This window comes from Pelophylax lessonae (genome assembly GCF_965119305.1).
Source record: "Pelophylax lessonae genome assembly, chromosome: 5".
In the NCBI taxonomy this organism is placed as follows: domain Eukaryota; kingdom Metazoa; phylum Chordata; class Amphibia; order Anura; family Ranidae; genus Pelophylax; species Pelophylax lessonae.
Window position 1 is genome coordinate 375,440,374 of NC_138772.1, and position 17,102 is coordinate 375,457,475.

The 17,102-nt window shown below is 39.1% G+C and overlaps 1 protein-coding gene across 2 annotated transcripts in view; it reads right to left on the reverse strand.

Annotated features, from left to right (window-relative positions):
• The window catches only part of LOC309556100 (cadherin-7-like), a 299,042-nt gene that overhangs the window by 75,391 nt on the left and 206,549 nt on the right, over window positions 1-17,102 (reverse strand). For both annotated transcript variants that reach the window (XM_082258423.1, XM_082258422.1), the window contains 2 exons: window positions 13,564-13,731; window positions 6,408-6,595 (listed from right to left, as the gene is read on the reverse strand). In XM_082258423.1, the coding sequence (XP_082114549.1) occupies window positions 6,408-6,595; window positions 13,564-13,731 (356 nt within the window). The remainder of the gene's footprint in view (window positions 1-6,407; window positions 6,596-13,563; window positions 13,732-17,102) is intronic.

Consider the following 17,102-nt stretch of genomic DNA (forward strand, 5'->3'; position numbering starts at 1 on the left):
TAGCACCACATCACCCAACAGGCATGGAGAAGGACCACAAATAACAACCAGAATTTCTTCCTGGAAGCAGATATATTCTCCACACGATCTTTACCATATGTTTCAGCTTCTCTGCACCTCTCATTTTAAATAATCTTTCCTACTTCTACTCCTTCAACAATAAACAGATGCAGCACAAAGTTTTCTCCTCTGCCTTTCTTCTTTATTTTTAAAGTGATACTAAAATCGCCTTTTTTTTTTGTTTGAAAATAACAAACATGTCATACTCACCTGTTCCTATGCAGTGGTTTTGCACAGAGCAGCCCAGATCCTCCTCTTCTCTGGTCCCTCTTTGCTGCTCCTGGCCCCTCCCTCCTGCTGATTGCCTCAACAGCAAGCAGCTTGCTATGGGGGCACCCGAGCCAAGCCACAGCTCTGATGAAGGGGGAACACCCCGAAACGCGTAAGAGGTTTTTTGGAGGTCTACATCCTTCCACGGCCTGTGGCAGCTGAGGATGCCCAGTGGAGACCCCTGGTGGTCCCTCATTGCTTATTGCCCGTGTTTCATTATCGTTTTGTGAGTATAATGTGTATACATGTCTATTACAATAAATTGTTTTAAAGATAATGCGCTAGGCTGGTGCGCCCTCTGTCCATTTCTCTTTTCCAGTATCTTCTTTGGGTTACCACGACCCGTTGAGAGTGGCAGCACAGCCTGAATTTACTACAATTTGACCTGAATCACATTTTCAGGATACCAGCCGCAAGGCCACCCCTCAAGCGCAGGATTAATTTGCTCTTTCCACAGCTTTGTGTGTCCATTCAGACATGGAGCCGTGACTCTCCCCCCACCCCCCCTCTTCTCATTGGCTCACTGAATTTTATTGACAGCAGCGGAAGCCAATGGCATCTGCTGCTGTGTCTCAGCCAATCAAGAGGTAGACAACCTGGACAACCAAGTCTCTCATACAACATAAATAACGGGTCGATAAGGAGAGCTTGAAATCTTTTTGTGTCTTGTTATATGTGTTGCCCTTTCAATGCTCCTTGTTGCAGAGATCAGTTACAGGTGTGGGCAATAACCATTTGTTTGTACTCTCGTACAACATCACTGTACTGAGATGGGCTCATGTAAGTATTAGGGGGCTGAGGGGGGCTGAGGGGAGTTGCTGCATTAAGATAAAAAACCTTCTGCATTTACAACAACTTTAACTCCATTTCTGGTTTTGAAGAATCTTTCTATGATATTTACCAAATGGAATTCGTAATCCAGTGTCTCAGTGTTTAGGGCAAAGGGATTTAGATATAGCAACAGAAAGCCAGATTTAAAGTGCAGAATAGCTTTTTATTTTGTTTCATGGCTCAAGATTCATGACTAAGCTCAGCAAGAAAGCTGTAGGGAAAGGGGTAACAAAAAATGTTGGAAGCAGTCAGGAGGCACCTTTGTTTAATTTTCCTGAACTCTATCTCTTCTTTCTCTTGTTTGGTATTTTGCACAGTTGAAAAATTGCACTGAATTCCATTACCATTTATAAGGGATGATAAGCAAACATTTGTACATTCCAACTCAATTTTGTGAAGATTTGATCCATTACCATCTAGGTTTAAAAATATATCAAAACCCCAATCTTTTTTGTTCTGTTTTCCGTCTTATTTTGGGGCCATTGTCCTTCACCTCTGGTCTTCAGACAGATAATAAGGGTAGATCCCGCTAAAGTAAGGTAAATACTCACTTAGACAGTTATCACTGTAACAGGTGTTCCCTTGGAAAGATTCGCCCTCTATTCCTGTTCCAGTGAAAAACTGAAATTTTTGACTCTCACATCACTTTCCACCTTATTTACAATGGTCATCAGTGCAATTAGTGAGCAATAAACACCTAACCGAGGCTGTAATGGTTTCCTACTTCATTCAAGAACATTTGGGTTTTTTTTTTACTAAAGGCAAATCCACTGTGTGCTACAAGTGCACTTGCAGTTGCTGTAGATCTGAGGGAGACATGCAAGGGAAAAAAAACAACATTTTTGCTTGCACATGATTGGATGATAGAAATTAGCAGAGCTCCCCCTCATTTCGGATCTTCCCCTCAGATCTATGGTGACTGCACTTCCAAGTGCACTTGCAGTGCACTTGTAGTGCACAGTGGATTTGCCTTTAGTAAACAAACCCCAATGTCTTTAAATAGACTTATCATTTTCTAGGAATCCAATCTGCCAAGCCAGTCCATGGTGCATGTAGGCTTTCATTGCTTCTTCTTCAAAAATGCTTGTTATTTGGTTTCCATCATAAGCTTATAATTCCAGAACTGATCCAAGACAAGTATGCAAATCAGGTAAGTCAATAGGTGGGGGGGACTCTGTACTGTAAGATACCACGGCACTATCACCATAAATTGAATAGGCAAAAAAAAACCACCTCCCTTTAGTTAAAAGAAAAGTGGGAAAAATTAGATTTTAAAGAGCCCAATTGAACATTTAAAAAAAAAAAAAAAAAAAAAAAATGATTTTTTTCCTTTTTTCTCCATACCAATTATGCAAAACATAAAACATAATCCAATTTATCATTCAACTGATGTTTAAAAAGACATATGTATTTACAATATAATGAGAACATTAACATAGAGAGATCTGATCATCCCACATAGGAGAGTGCATAGAAAGATACATATGGATCTGAATCAACGTGTTTTGCCCAATACTAGGGCTTCTTTAGGATCCATGTAGCTGATGTTTAGTGAACTCATATGTAAAACAGAGATATGATCCAATATCTGCCTCAAAAACCCATGACCACACCGCAACAGATCAAATCTATTCACCAATATGAGAAACTATTTTAAAATCATTTATGGGTAAGCCTGTGAGTGACCACCATCCCTCAATTAAGGTAACCAAGGGGTTAAGCCCACACCATACATAGGTGAAGGCAGTCCATCAGGCTTCCATCCAGAGAGAGCTTGAAATCTTATATTTCACAGATACCCAAAAAAAAGTCTGATTCAATAAAGTCAGAACAGGAAGAAAGAAATGGAACCAATCCAAATATCTGTGATCCACAGGGAAACAGCAAGCCTGTATCACAGCCTATACACACCAACCTCCTTGACAAGCCACCCACAGACAGACCCACAGACAGACAGGTAAATAGCATTTTCAGAAAGAGGTCAGGAATAGCAGTCAATTTTAGCAGTCAAAGTAGAATTTTTACCATTTCAGCTACTTGCCCCCCCCCCCCCACACACCCACTGCCGAATGACAGAGGAGCGGTGTGGCTCTCGTTTCTGGGAGGACATCATATGGTGGCGCCCCAAAAATGGCATCTCGCGTGCCCACGGAGGAGCACAGCGTGGCTTTTGCAGCCGCAGCGTGTCCTAGGAACCCGATATTGGTAAAGAGCCAATGACGTGGCTCTTTACCCATGTGATCAGCTGTGTCCAATCACAGCCGGTCACATGTAAATGCAGAAGTGCCATTTATCGGCGCTCCTCGTCTTAAACTGTCAAAAGTGTGTGGCGAGAAAAGCCGATCAGCAGGTCCTCCTCAAAGGGGAGTCCAGGATAAGTAATCAGGCCACTGATCATCAGTGCCCTAAATGCAGTAAAGCAATAAACAGTGCACATCAGTAAAACCAATCAATGCCCACCAGTGACCCCAATCAGTGCCCATTAGTACCTGCTTATCTTAGCTGCCCATCAATGCCACCTATCAGTGCCCATTAGTGCCGCATATTAGTGACTCCTCATCAGTGCCACCTAATCAGTTCCCTTCAGTGCCACCTCATCAGCGCACATCAGTAAGGAAGAAAAATTACTTACAGCTGCAAGAAAAAGTATGTGAACCCTTTGGAATGATATGGATTTCTGCACAAATTGGTCATAAAATGTGATCTGATCATCATCTAAGTCACAACAATAGACAATCACAGTCTGCTTAAACTAATAATACACAAATAATGAAATGTTGCCATGTTTTTATTGAACACACCATGTGAACATTCACAGTGCAGGTGGAAAAAGTATGTGAACCCCTAGACTAATGACATCTCCAAGAGCTAATTGGAGTGAGATGTCAGCCAACTGGATTCCAATCAATGAGATGAGATTGGAGGTGTTGGTTACAGCCCTATAAAAAACGCACACCAGTTCTGGGTTTGCTTTTCACAAGAAGCATTGCCTGATGTTAAAGATGCCTCACCTAAAAGAGCTCTCAGAAGACCTACGAATTGTTGACTTGCATAAAGCTGGAAAGGGTTATAAAAGTATCTCCAAAAGCCTTGCTGTTCATCAGTCCATGGTAAGACAAATTGTCTATAAATGGAGAAAGTTCAGCACTGCTGCTACTCTCCCTAGGAGTGGCCGTCCTGTAAAGATGACTGCAAGAGCACAGCACAGACTGCTCAATGAGGTGAAGAAAAATCCCAGAGTGTCAGCTAAAGACTTACAAAAGTCACTGGCAAATGCTAACATCCCTGTTAGCGAATCTACAATATGTAAAACACTAAACAAGAATGGATTTCATGGGAGGATACCACAGAGGAAGCCACTGCTGTCCAAACAAAACATTGCTGCACGTTTACAGTTTGCACAAGAGCACCTGGATGTTCCACAGCAGTACTGGCAAAATATTCTGTGGACAGATGAAACCAAAGTTGAGTTGTTTGGAAGAAACACACAACACTATGTGTGGCGAAAAAGAAGCACAGCACACCAACATCAAAACCTCATCCCAACTGTGAAGTATGGTGGTGGGGGCATCATGGGTGGGGCTGCTTTGCTGTGTCAGGGCCTGGACGTATTGCTATCATTGAAGGAAAAATGAATTCCCAAGTTTATCAAGACATTTTGCAGGAGAACTTAAAGCCATCTGTCTACCAGCTGAAGCTCAACAGAAGATGGGTGTTGCAACAGGACAATGACCCAAAGCATAGAAGTAAATCAACAACAGAATGGCTTAAACAGAAGAAAATACGCCTTCTGAAGTGGCCCAATCAGAGTCCTGACCTCAACCCAATTGAGATGCTGTGGCATGACCTCAAGAAAGCGATTCACACCAGACATCCCAAGAATATTGCTGAACTGAATCAGTTCTGTAAAGAGGAATGGTCAAGAATTACTCCTGACTGTTGTGCACGTCTGATCTGCAACTACAGGAAACGTTTGGTTGAAGTTATTGCTGCCAAAGGAGGTTCAACCAGTTATCAAATCCAAGGGTTCACATACTTTTTCCACCTGCACTGAGAATGTTTACATGGTGTGTTCAATAAAAACATGGAAACATTTCATTATTTGTGTGTTATTAGTTTAAGCAGACTGTGATTGTCTATTGTTGTGACTTAGATGATGATCAGATCACATATTATGACCAATTTGTGCAGAAATCCATATCATTCCAAAGGGTTCACATACTTTTTCTTGCAGCTGTATTTACAAAATATACTGACAGAAACAAAGAAAAAAAAATTTTTCTTCAAATTTTTCTGGGTTTATTTCTTTTTTTTGTAGAAAATACAAAAATCATTGGTGATTAAATAACACCAAAATAAAGCTCTATTTGTGTGAAAATAAATTAATTTGGGTACAGCATTTCATGACCACACAATTGTCATTCAAAGTATGACAGTGCTGAAAGCTGAAAATTGGCCTGGGCAGGAAGGGGCTGAAAGTGCCTTGTATTGAAGTGGTTAATACCTTATATTATTATATATCTATAGTGTTATCTGATTCTGGTGTTAGGCAGGTAAAATTAAAAAAAGAGGCTGCTTTTTGCCATAAAAATAAATGACAATCAGTAAAACGTGAAAAATGCACAAACGCCGAAAGCACACAACAACCTGAAAATACAAAAAACAAGTGATACCAAGTTATTAAAGTATAACTAAAAGCATTTTTTTAGTTTTGTATAGACTGGAGAGGGTTTAGAACAATTGTCAGTTTTTTTATTGCTACCTCTGCCCCTGTTAGGGAGATTCTCCTTCTCTATTTGTCCTGTTTAGTGTTATAATTGAAGGTAAAAGGAAAATAAAATCACAAATTTTGAGTTGCTCCCAGTACAGTAATAAAGGGGACATTTTCCAATTGGGACACTAGTTCTGGTGACTTGAGGGCCCCAAGAGATCCCCTTAGTGTTCAGGGATTTCCTCTTAAAACCCGTTTTGTCTAAGGGACAGGAAGTGAAGGAAAATCACTCCAATGTGACACAGATGGCAAAACAATTTACTGACAGGGGTAAACACTCACTTACTCTATCCAAAAAATGAAAAAAAAAAAAGAAAAAGATTTGCCCATAGTTCTAATTTATATCAGGCTTAGAAAATAACTAAATACTGTACCAACATATTTCCTAAAAGCCTTCACCTTTTTAGTTTATGCATTCGATGAGAGAGATTCATAAAACAATGTAAGTACCATTGTAAATAATCCATATTCTTACTTTCTGAATTGAAACAATTCCTTCTTGGGTGTCTTTATCAACAGATATTTTGAAGACACTTTCGCTATCACCATCGACAATCTTATATTCCATTTCAGCATTTAGTCCCACATCGGCATCTACTGCTTTTATTTTGGCTACTGTTGAGCCAACAGGCAATGATTCAGGAACATGATACTGTTCAGACTCTAAAGAAAGAAGAAAATAAAATTATGAAAATAGAAAATATTTTGTTTTCAATTGGGTTTGGAGTTAAAACCCTTACCGTGGTGTCCCTTTTTTATTTGTCTTCTAGATCACTGTCACTGGGACAGAAATCAAATACATTTTAAAACAGATTCAGTACAAATTTCTAAGCATTTGGTTATGTAAGCATGCCTAAAGAGAATGTTAATCATCATTTTGATTTCAGGAAATGTAAGTATGTTAGCCCTTTTATTACCTATTAAGCTGACTTTCAAGCTGTTTTTAAAAAAGATCTAACAGATGGGACATGGCAGGCTTATGTGAGATGGCTGGTTAACCCCTGAGCTCAATCTCACCACTAACACTGGATCAGTAAACAAGAAGCCCTATGTAGCACATTATACCTAGCCTCCCAAACCCATCCTGGAGAACTAAGCCATGCAAGTAAAAGTACAGGTCCATATCCCAGCAGCTGATGGAGTTCTTTACACCATCAGGCCAGATTGAGTTGGTGCTCTCCCCTGCTTCGTCTTGCTTCTCCTCCTCAGGTGTTCACACCACCCAAGAACATTTAGCAACTGTGAGATGTCTTCCTTGTTAGCATCTTCTGAACCCTGCAATCCATCTACAGGCTTTTTTAGCAAAAGCTAGGCTTCACATGGCAGATTAAAGTGAACATATTTAGACAACATCACACACTCTTTATGACAAGAGGGAATTCAATAATTCAATCAATTCCTTTCCAATTTCCTAGAAAATACTTTAAAGACATTCTGGTATCTTTGAAGAGCTTTCTGCATACAGATAGTATTTTTTTATTGCAATAACTTAAGTCAGAGGTGCTAGCGGTGGGGGGCAGAGTTGGCCACATTCTCTTGGCCTCCAAAATTCTGCTCTTTATTGGTTCTCCTCCTTAGCACACCTTTAATGTTACCTACAACTCTATCTCCTCCTCATATTTCCTCTTTCTGCAGGGGTTTCAGAGTCTCTGCCCTTGAATCCCTTCAATTCTCTACCTACACCTTCTATCTGGGTCAGTGCATAACCTCACATGGTTTCCAATACCATCTCTATGCTGACAACATCCAAATCTATCTCTCTACTCCTCAGCTCATCGCTTCTATTTCCTCATGCATCACTAATTACTCACTGACATATCAATTTAGATGTAACACCATTTTCTGAACTGCAACCTATCCAATACCAGGTTGCCAGGTGCAAATTCTATTCTAAACCCTCTGTAAAAACACGATAAGCTACTGGAAATGTTTCTACCAAATTATTTCTAAAGTAATGGGATTCTTAACATTACCTTACTAAGGTTTATCCTTATTGAATTTAGGGATAGCTAAAACCCCACTGTGCTTTAAATTTTAGTTACTTATATTTTATTAATATTCCGACTGTCTATAGCCCAATATTAGAAAAACATCACTGCCCTCAATGTCTCTGAAGTTAGTGTTGCACTGCTCTATTATAACTATGAGAGTTTTCTAGCATTTATAAATGACAACATTACAATTTTTAATAACACTTAGAAACCTTGGTCCCTGTAGTGCACTTTGGTGTCCTAGAACTAATACTGTATATCTGACTCATAATGTATCTAGCTTAGTCTGATTCATTTTTATTTTTTTTCCCAGAAGCCTATTAACACTTAAAATTATTGTAATGTTAGGTTGAGTGCAACTCAATCGAATGTAGAAGTTTTTTTCCCAAAAATCAGGGTATTGCCAATTACTACATTTTACATGAGTTTTCTTCTTAATACATTTATTTTTTTCTGTACCACCTTCCCATTATACAGATGTGACAGGAAGGTTTAGATTGTGATAAAATATTAACATGCAAAAATCCTGGCAAAAAAATAATAGTTCCCAAAGGGAACTACCATAAAGAGATATAGATATAGCACTATATCTATATCTATATCTCATATCTATATAGCACTTAGATATAGCACTAACCTGATCACCTCCCTCCAAAAAGAAAAGACTAGGCAAGATGGCATATGGAGAATTTGAAACATGAGTGATGCAAAAAGTAGCACAGATTAGTAAGTATGCACGCATGCAAAATTGTAACTTGCAAATTGAATTGCATTAAAAATATACTCCAATCAGCCATAATTCATAGGAAAATCAACAGGTTAAGTGAATAACATTGATTTTCTTATTGTAGTAGCATTTAAAAGTTGGTGGGATATATTAGGCATAAGTTAAATATGTGGTCCCTCAAGTTGATGTGTTGAAAGCAAAAAAATTGGGCATTGCAGTTTGTTGTGTATGGGGCTGTGTAGCTACAGGCTGGTCAGGATGCCCATGATGAGCCATATCCATAGCCAAAAACATGGACATGTAAACATCAGAACTTGACCTGCATTGGGCATTTGAGCATCAGAAATTGCAGATTTCCAGATCTCAAGTCTGATTCACGGGGCCCCAACTTCAAACATTTAGGACTTAAAGGATCTGCTACTGATGGCTTGGTGCCAGATACCACAGCATAATTTCATAAGTTTAGTGGCATGCATGCCTCAATGGCTCAAGACTGTTTGGGGGGGGGGGGGGCAAAATGGGAACCTACTCAATACTAGGTGAGTGGTCAAAAATGATGGCTGATCAGTATATATACTTTGGTTTTGCTTTAAGGAATCACTATTTAACATTTAGGATTTGGGGATTGAGCACAATTTGTCTTTGGGATTATCTAATGAACCATAATAGCTTTTATGGTCCTATCAAATGGCTAGGCTCCAGGTATTGTTATAATGTATTGTTCCTCTGAACCAAAGTTTACATTCCAACACTCATCTGCTATGTTATCAGCCAGTGGTGTCTCAAAAAAATCTATTATAAAGTCCTGTGGTTTTTCATCACAGAGGCGTTTTACCTATTTAAGAAACTTGTATTTATAGGACATAGGAGTGTAATCCGAACAGGTAACAATGTACAGCGACAAATGCTACAGTTTCCAATTCCATCCAAAACAAATGACAACAAAATATTTCCTTAAATTCAATGACACAGAAGCTTTACAGTTTGGAAGGTTGCATCTATGACTTGTCATGACATGGACACTTACATTTATACTGGGGAAAGATGTTTTAATGTGTTTTATTATACTGTGATGTATAATAATGAATATTATCAAAAATCCATTGTAGGAGCTGTAAGTTTCAAACAGTGCTTTCTTTCTAATTATTTTAGTTGTTAGGAATTGAATAGTCTTCATGAAACGCAGCTCTTCTTTACACTTCCTTTCTTCACATTAACAATAATTTTCATCAGCATTTCAGTATTCTGTGCACTTATTGTTAGCACTGCCTATCCTTTTACTTTCAGTGCCTACAAGTACGTTTTTTTTTTTTTCCTTTTTTTTATATCAAGGATTAATTCAAAACCTGAAGCAGACTTCAGTGTTTTCATCTTTAGGTCTTGACCTTAATAGTGATGGCCAGGTTCATTATACGTTGTAGCAAGCATACAGTGGTTAAAAAGAACTGTGAAGTATTATATTTCTGTTAGATCTTCCTAAAACAGACCAGACTGTATATTATCTTTCCTTACGGTACGTTGGCTGGGAAATATTATATACAATGGGTTATTATATACAATTGTTACTTACAATGGGAATAACCATTTAACGTCAGACCTTCTAAATAGCATGGTGATTGTTATAAGTCTAATATTTGAACAGTTCTCTAATGAACAATTATATGATTTTTAGATGCCTAGTTAAAGAAATTATTTTTCAAGTCTCCTAAGCCCAGGGCTCTTACAATTCATGTATGTTTAACTGAAAGGCAATTAAAGCAATTGCATAATTGCCTCCAGTTTACCTGTTTTATTTTTTGTATATTTAATTAGATTTAACATTGTTATCAAAAGTGTTCCTGGTTGAACAAAGGAGGAATAGTGAAAATAAAAGCAAACTAGTGTTATATTCGTTGGAGTGGGGCATGAAACAGTGGCAGGGCATATAGCTGTAGATCAGTATACAAATACCTGAAAGACAAAACCAGAAAAAGTTCCCAGCTCAACTCACCAACCAGTCTGCTTACCAACCAAATTAACCTGTCCAACAGTATGCGTTAAAAACAGGGGTTTAGTTAGCACACATTTGCAAACCCATGTGTAAGCTGCAAGGCCCCTTCAAGGCACCCTGTATTACTTGGAGTCCTAACCCTACTAATTTATAAGAGTCTCCACAGTGGGAGAACATGCATTCTAATGGTTAGATAAGGGGCAGGTGGGCCTGGAGGTAGCCCAAACCTCCTTAAAGGTGCAAGGGCACCCTGGACACCCAGCAATGGCAGAAAAGGGACACCCTTTACTGTTGGACAGGTTAATTCAGTTGGTAAGCAGACTTGTTGGTGAGTTGAGCTGGGAACTTTCTCTGGTTTTGTCTTTCATGCATTGTGCTCCTTGCTGCGAAGGTCAGTTATAGATGGGGGCAGGGGCCATTTCTTTGTTACTGGTATACAAATGACTTCCCAGCATACTAAGTGGGGCAATATGTGAAGCAGTGGAAAATGTACAGCATAGCGTGCAAATTAAAGTAGTGTGGAATATGTAAAACAGTTTACAGTGTTGAATGGATTGCAGTAGACAGCATAAAAAACAGTGTTCAGAGTAGAATGGTGTGGCTTAGGGTCCTTTCACACGAGCAGTGTGTACAGCGGACTCTGTTTTGGTCAGCGGGGGATTGCTCTGCCAATCCCCGTTGAGCAGGCGGATGACAGGTTCGTCTCCGCTTACTGTGCAGAGCAGAGGCAGAAAGAGTCCTGCTCTCCCCTATGGGGATATTGGGTGAAAATTGACTGCCTTTCTGTTCACCCAATCTTATCTCATCCTCCAGACAGATGGAAAATAGGGTTACTATACATCTGGATTTGGCAGACAGGATTTTTTCAGATAGCAGTGGGCATGTCACCGCTGGCATCCGCAGCTTAATTTGGGTGAATGAAGGGTCCGATCAGGTGAACCTGATTGGATTGCCTGTGTGAAAGGACCCTTATAGTGACATTGATTTCAAATTAAAAAATACTGCATTTGGTCACTAGATGGCACTAAGTAATACAGGAATATCCAAAGTAGGTGGCCAAATTAGGTATTTTTTATTTCAAAATCATGAAAAAAACATTTTTCCAGCAAAGGAATAGCTTAAAGAGTAACTTCACTCTTTTGAGAGAAAAAAAAAATTCCCCTCTGGGTGATGTATGTACATTACAGGGATTTTAACAAACTTTGTAGCAGATTCCTACCCTTTGTTATTCTGAAGAAATCATTGTGTGTTTGTCTGTCCATGTTGAAAGTGAATATAATGGGAGTGGTTTCATAATTATCAATCAGCTGCTGCACCCTATTTGCTGAATTAGGGGTCTAATGAGGAAAAAAACAGAGCCTGCTTCTTGATTTCCAATTAGGAGTACCTCCCCAAAATGCCATTTTTCTGGCAAGGGATGCCTTAAATCTGACTTGTATCTTAATGCAGACTTCTGGTAAAATCAGTGAGCCAATCACACAAGCAGGAAATTATGTTTCTGGGGGGCGTTCTGTGCATATTCTGTGTATAGAACACCTCCAGGTAGCCATATTGCATTGCATTTTACAGAAAATTACAGAGCTGCAGATTGAAAAGGAAAGGCAATTTTTAATAACATTCAATTATAATATGACGTGAGTTGCAATTGTTTATGATATATTATATATTTTTTTTCATTTGCTAGTTTTTTTTCACGAAAGTGGAGTTACCTTTCAACCACTTGTCAACTGGGTTATAGCCATATGATGGCTACTTTGCAGTTGTCCAGTTCTGGGAGGGCATCTATGGATGCCCTCCCAGAACCACCCCCCTGAGCGCCCTCTGCGGCACACATCTGGCATGTTCTGTGACTGCTGTGTCCTTTGGATACAGCTAATCACAGATTGGGGCAAAAGGCCAATCACAGGGGCCCTTTACCACATGATCAGCTGTGTTCAATCACAGCTGATCACAATGTAAATACACTTGCTGGTTATCAGCATTCCTTTCCTCATGCGCTGTCACAGAGTGAGGAGAAGGGAACCGTTAAACGGCAATCCTAACAGGGAACTTCTGCACTGATAATCAGGGCATTGATCATCAGTGTCCTGATTATCAGTGCAGCCCCAACAGTGCCAATCAGTGCTTCCCATCAGTGCTGCCTACAAGTGCCCTACAGTACCACCTATCAGTATCTATAAGTGCTGCCTATTAGTGCCCATCAATGCAGCCTATCAGTGCCCATCAATGTCTCCTCATCAGTGCCCATCAGTGAAGGAGAAAAATTACTTATTTGCAAAAATTGTTTCCTCAAAATTTTCTGTAATTTTTTGTGCGTTTGCAAAAAAAAAAAAAAACAGTGGTGGTTAAATACCACCTAAAGGAAGCTCGAATTCTGTGAAAAAATAAATTAAAATTTTAAAATGTGTCAATGCTGCAAGCTGAAAATTTACCCGGGCAGGAAGGGGGTAAAAGTGCCCAGTAGGCAAGTGGGTAATAACAGAGCATTCACATTTTCACTTGGCAAAGTTCTATGCAAATTTTTATAAACACAAGACAAGTTGTACCCTTGAAACTGGTGTCAAAAAGAATTTTACGTTTTCTAAAGTGAGAAGCTGTTTGACGCTTTATCACCTTGGACAGAGCTCTCTGAAAACAGAAAGTGGGAGGGAACAATATAAAATCAGCTTTTTATGGAGTTCAGTAGATCAAGCTGAAATGTACCCAAAAAAATGATTTTTATAAAAGCAGATAAGAATATCCTTGAAAATCAGAAAATAAGCCTAAATATTTATATGCAATATTTTTATATATCTGCCTTTTATTTTTCAGTTTAGAAATTCTTTGCAAAACCATAATTCCCCCTTAACTCAATCATGTATATTTATTTTTCTACGTGCGGAGATAAAAAAAAAACAAAGTTTGTTCTAAGATGACAACTTACTCTTAGGAAATCTTGGTGGATTGTCATTGACATCTGTAAGGGTTACTGTGACAGACGTTGTACCAGATAGTCCTCCCATTAAGCCAACCATATCCTTTGCCTGTATTACAAGAAGATACTGGTCTTTGGCTTCTCTGTCCATGTTAGTTAAAGCTGTTCGGATAACCCCTATAGGAAAATAGAGAGAATATGAATTCAAATGTATTTTTTCAGTAGATTTTTGTAAAAAGATAGCCCAAAATTAGCCACTGTGAAGGTGTAGATATACTCTTTATTGGTTGGCCAACTAAGAAATGCAAACTTTTGAGATAGTATAAGTATGTTCATTGTAATACCATGTCTGACAAAAACAGCTAGCTATTCACTAATACAATGAATCACTGCAACCTTACTTTTTCCCGTAGAAGTCAGTAGATAAAAAAAGTAGGAGATTTCTCTCCTCTGGCATCGAGGGATTCACACTTCTATATTCTCCAAAAATATCTGACACTGGGAAACACTAATGAAAATTTTATACTCTAGGTAATACACCACTGTAAAGCTAGGCCTGCATTTTTCCAACTCAGTCCTGGAAATGTTGGAGAAACTGTTTTATAGATGATCACCTTTTTCACATCTGGTGGGAATGTCCCTCCAGAATGTACTTCAATCTGGAGGAGCATTTTCAGCCTTATACAAGATGTTACCAATGTGTCTAATATGCTTCTCTTCGGACTAGGCCTTTCAAATTTGCCCTCAAAATATCATTCCATAAACACACAAATTGATAGCTGCCCGACTTTCCTTTTCCCGGCTATGGAAACAAACGCATCCACCCACCTTAGGTATGACCATTGGCATCCTCAATGAACACCTGGGCATGGAATCTCTTCGCCAAAACTAATTTTTGGCAGTACTGGCTTCTGGACCCTAGAGCCGACTCTTACTCTTAAACTACTTTTTCATGACATAATATAACAAAGGTCCCACTTTTGGGAGCACACAACATATAATTCCCCCTGGAACTAATAGAACCATTCAGGAAAATGCTCCGTATACCGCACTGATTTAAACCCTTTGGCATTACTTTGCTCCCCCCTTCTTTCTCTCCCTGTCCCAATTCTTCCCTAAGATTGTGCACATTATTCTAAATTGCTGACTATTCCCTTATATAGACGATATCTAGATGCTAACCATATATGCTCTTCCTATGTTTTTACATGTATGTTTTATTATTACGCATGTTGCAGTATGAAGTGGGCCTTCCCCTCTTCAGTTACCTGAAAAAAAAAAATTTAAAGGCTGACTAACACAGTTTGCAGAGTTAGTCTCATTTAAACCATCCAGAGGGCTGAAAGACATTTTTAATGCTCCTCCTTTCTCCAGCTTATACCATCTGGCAATCTCAGGTAGGAAATCACAGCATACCTGCAGTAATGTTTCACGTACTTTACCCCTGTAGGTACATTAACCTGTATTAATTGTTTAACTCCTTATAATAGTTAATAAAAAATGTTTTTTTTTTAAATACTTGATCCATGCTATTACCATGCAAAACATTAAAGAATATGTCAAGGAAAAAAAATATTTAATACCTCTCTACAATACATTCACATTTCCTCATCACTTCATTTCATCTCTTTAACCAATTTAGGATCAAACCTTTTTCTGACATTTGTTGTTTACAAGTTAAAATCAGTATTTTTTGCTAGAAAATGACTTAGAACCCCTAACCGTTATATATATATATTTTTTTTTAGTAGAGACCCTAGAGCAGCCTTTTTCAACCAGGGTGCCTGGGCACCCTGGGGTGCCTTTAGGTTTCTTCAAGGGTGCCTTGGCAAAATACCTAAAAATTGCCCAAAATTTTATACAAGCCAGTGGGTGGATCATCAAGCCTGCCTATTAATTACACAAAGCCATGGGTTTTTATTCTGCACCCTTTCAACCTCTAATGTTGGCTGTTCTACATGTGTGGATGTTGCTGCGGTATGTAAAACTTTTAATTTAGGCTTTTAGATTTTAGAATGGGGTGCCTCAAAATTGTGCAGAATTTTAAAGTGTGCCTTGAATGAAAAAAGGTTGAGAAACACTGCCCTAGAGAATAAAGATCATTGCAATACTTGGTCTCACTGTATTTGTGCAGAGGTCATACAAACGCAATTTAAAAAAAAAAATACACTTTTTTTAATAAAAAAATAGGAAAAACAGTAAAGTTAGCCCAATTTTTTATATAATGTTAAAGATGATGTTACACTGAGTAAATTGATACCTAACATATCATGCTTCAAAATTTTGCACGCTCATGGAATGGCGACAAACTACAGCACTTAAAAATCTCCATAGGCAATGCTTCAAAAATGGCGATACCTCACATGTGTGGTTTTAACCCCATTTACATATGTGTGTGCGACTTGCGTATGCGTTCGCTTCTGTGTGTGAGCACAGCGGGACAGGGGCTTTAATTTTTTTTTCTTATTTATTTTCTATTTTTACACTGTCCTTTTAAATAAAATTGATCACCTTTATTACTATTACAAGGAATGTAAACATCCCTTGTAATAGAAATAAGCATGAGAGTTCTTCTTTAACCACTTTACCACCGGAGGATTTTGCTGTCTTCCGTCCAGGCCACTTTTTGCGATTCGGCGCTGTGCGAATTCAACTGACAATTGCGCGGTCGTGCGGCGCCATACCCAAACGAAATTTACGTCCTTTTTTTCCCACAAACAGAGCTTTCTTTTGGTGGTATTTGATCACCTGTGCGATTTTTACTTTTTGCGCTATAAACAAAAAAAGAGCGTTTATTTTGAAAAAATAACAATATTTTTAACATTTTTTTATATGAAATTCCCCCCAAAAAAGATGTAAAAACCAATTTTTTAAAACATTTTTGGCCAATTTGTTTTCTGCTACCTATGTTTGGTAAAAAAAATCACAATAAGCGTATTTTGATTGGTTTGCGCAAAAGTTATTGCGTTTACTAACAAAGGGAAAGATTTCTGTCATTTTTGGTGGTTTTTTTTTTAACGCGTAATGGCGGCGATCTGCGATTTTTTTTGCGGGACTGCGACATTGCGGCGGACAGATCGGACCCTTGACTGACATTTTTGACACTTTTGGGGGTACCAGTGACATTACTGCAGTAATCAGTGCTATATATGTGCACTGTTACTGTAAAAATGACACTGGCAGGGAAGGGGTTAATTTTATTGGAGAGGGAAGGGTTAATGTATGCCTGGTGCTTACTGACGTGTGGGGGGGGAGGTGACTGAGTGAGTCATGGACAGATCGGATGTCCAGCTATGCTGAACAGTCCGATCTGTCACTCCCTGTCACTATGGAGATCCGCCCGCTTGTGTTTACACAGGCGGGCGGATCTCCACACTAGATCCCCGGCGATCGGGGCAGAGCAGCGGCGATCGCCGCTGCTCCTCCCCTGGCCCGACTCCCGCTGTGAATGAATACAGCGGGAGCGAGCCTCCGGCGGCGCGCAAGCGCCGCCCAGAAGGGGGAGTGTCTGACGACGTAGTACTACGTCGTCAGACGATAACGAGCCA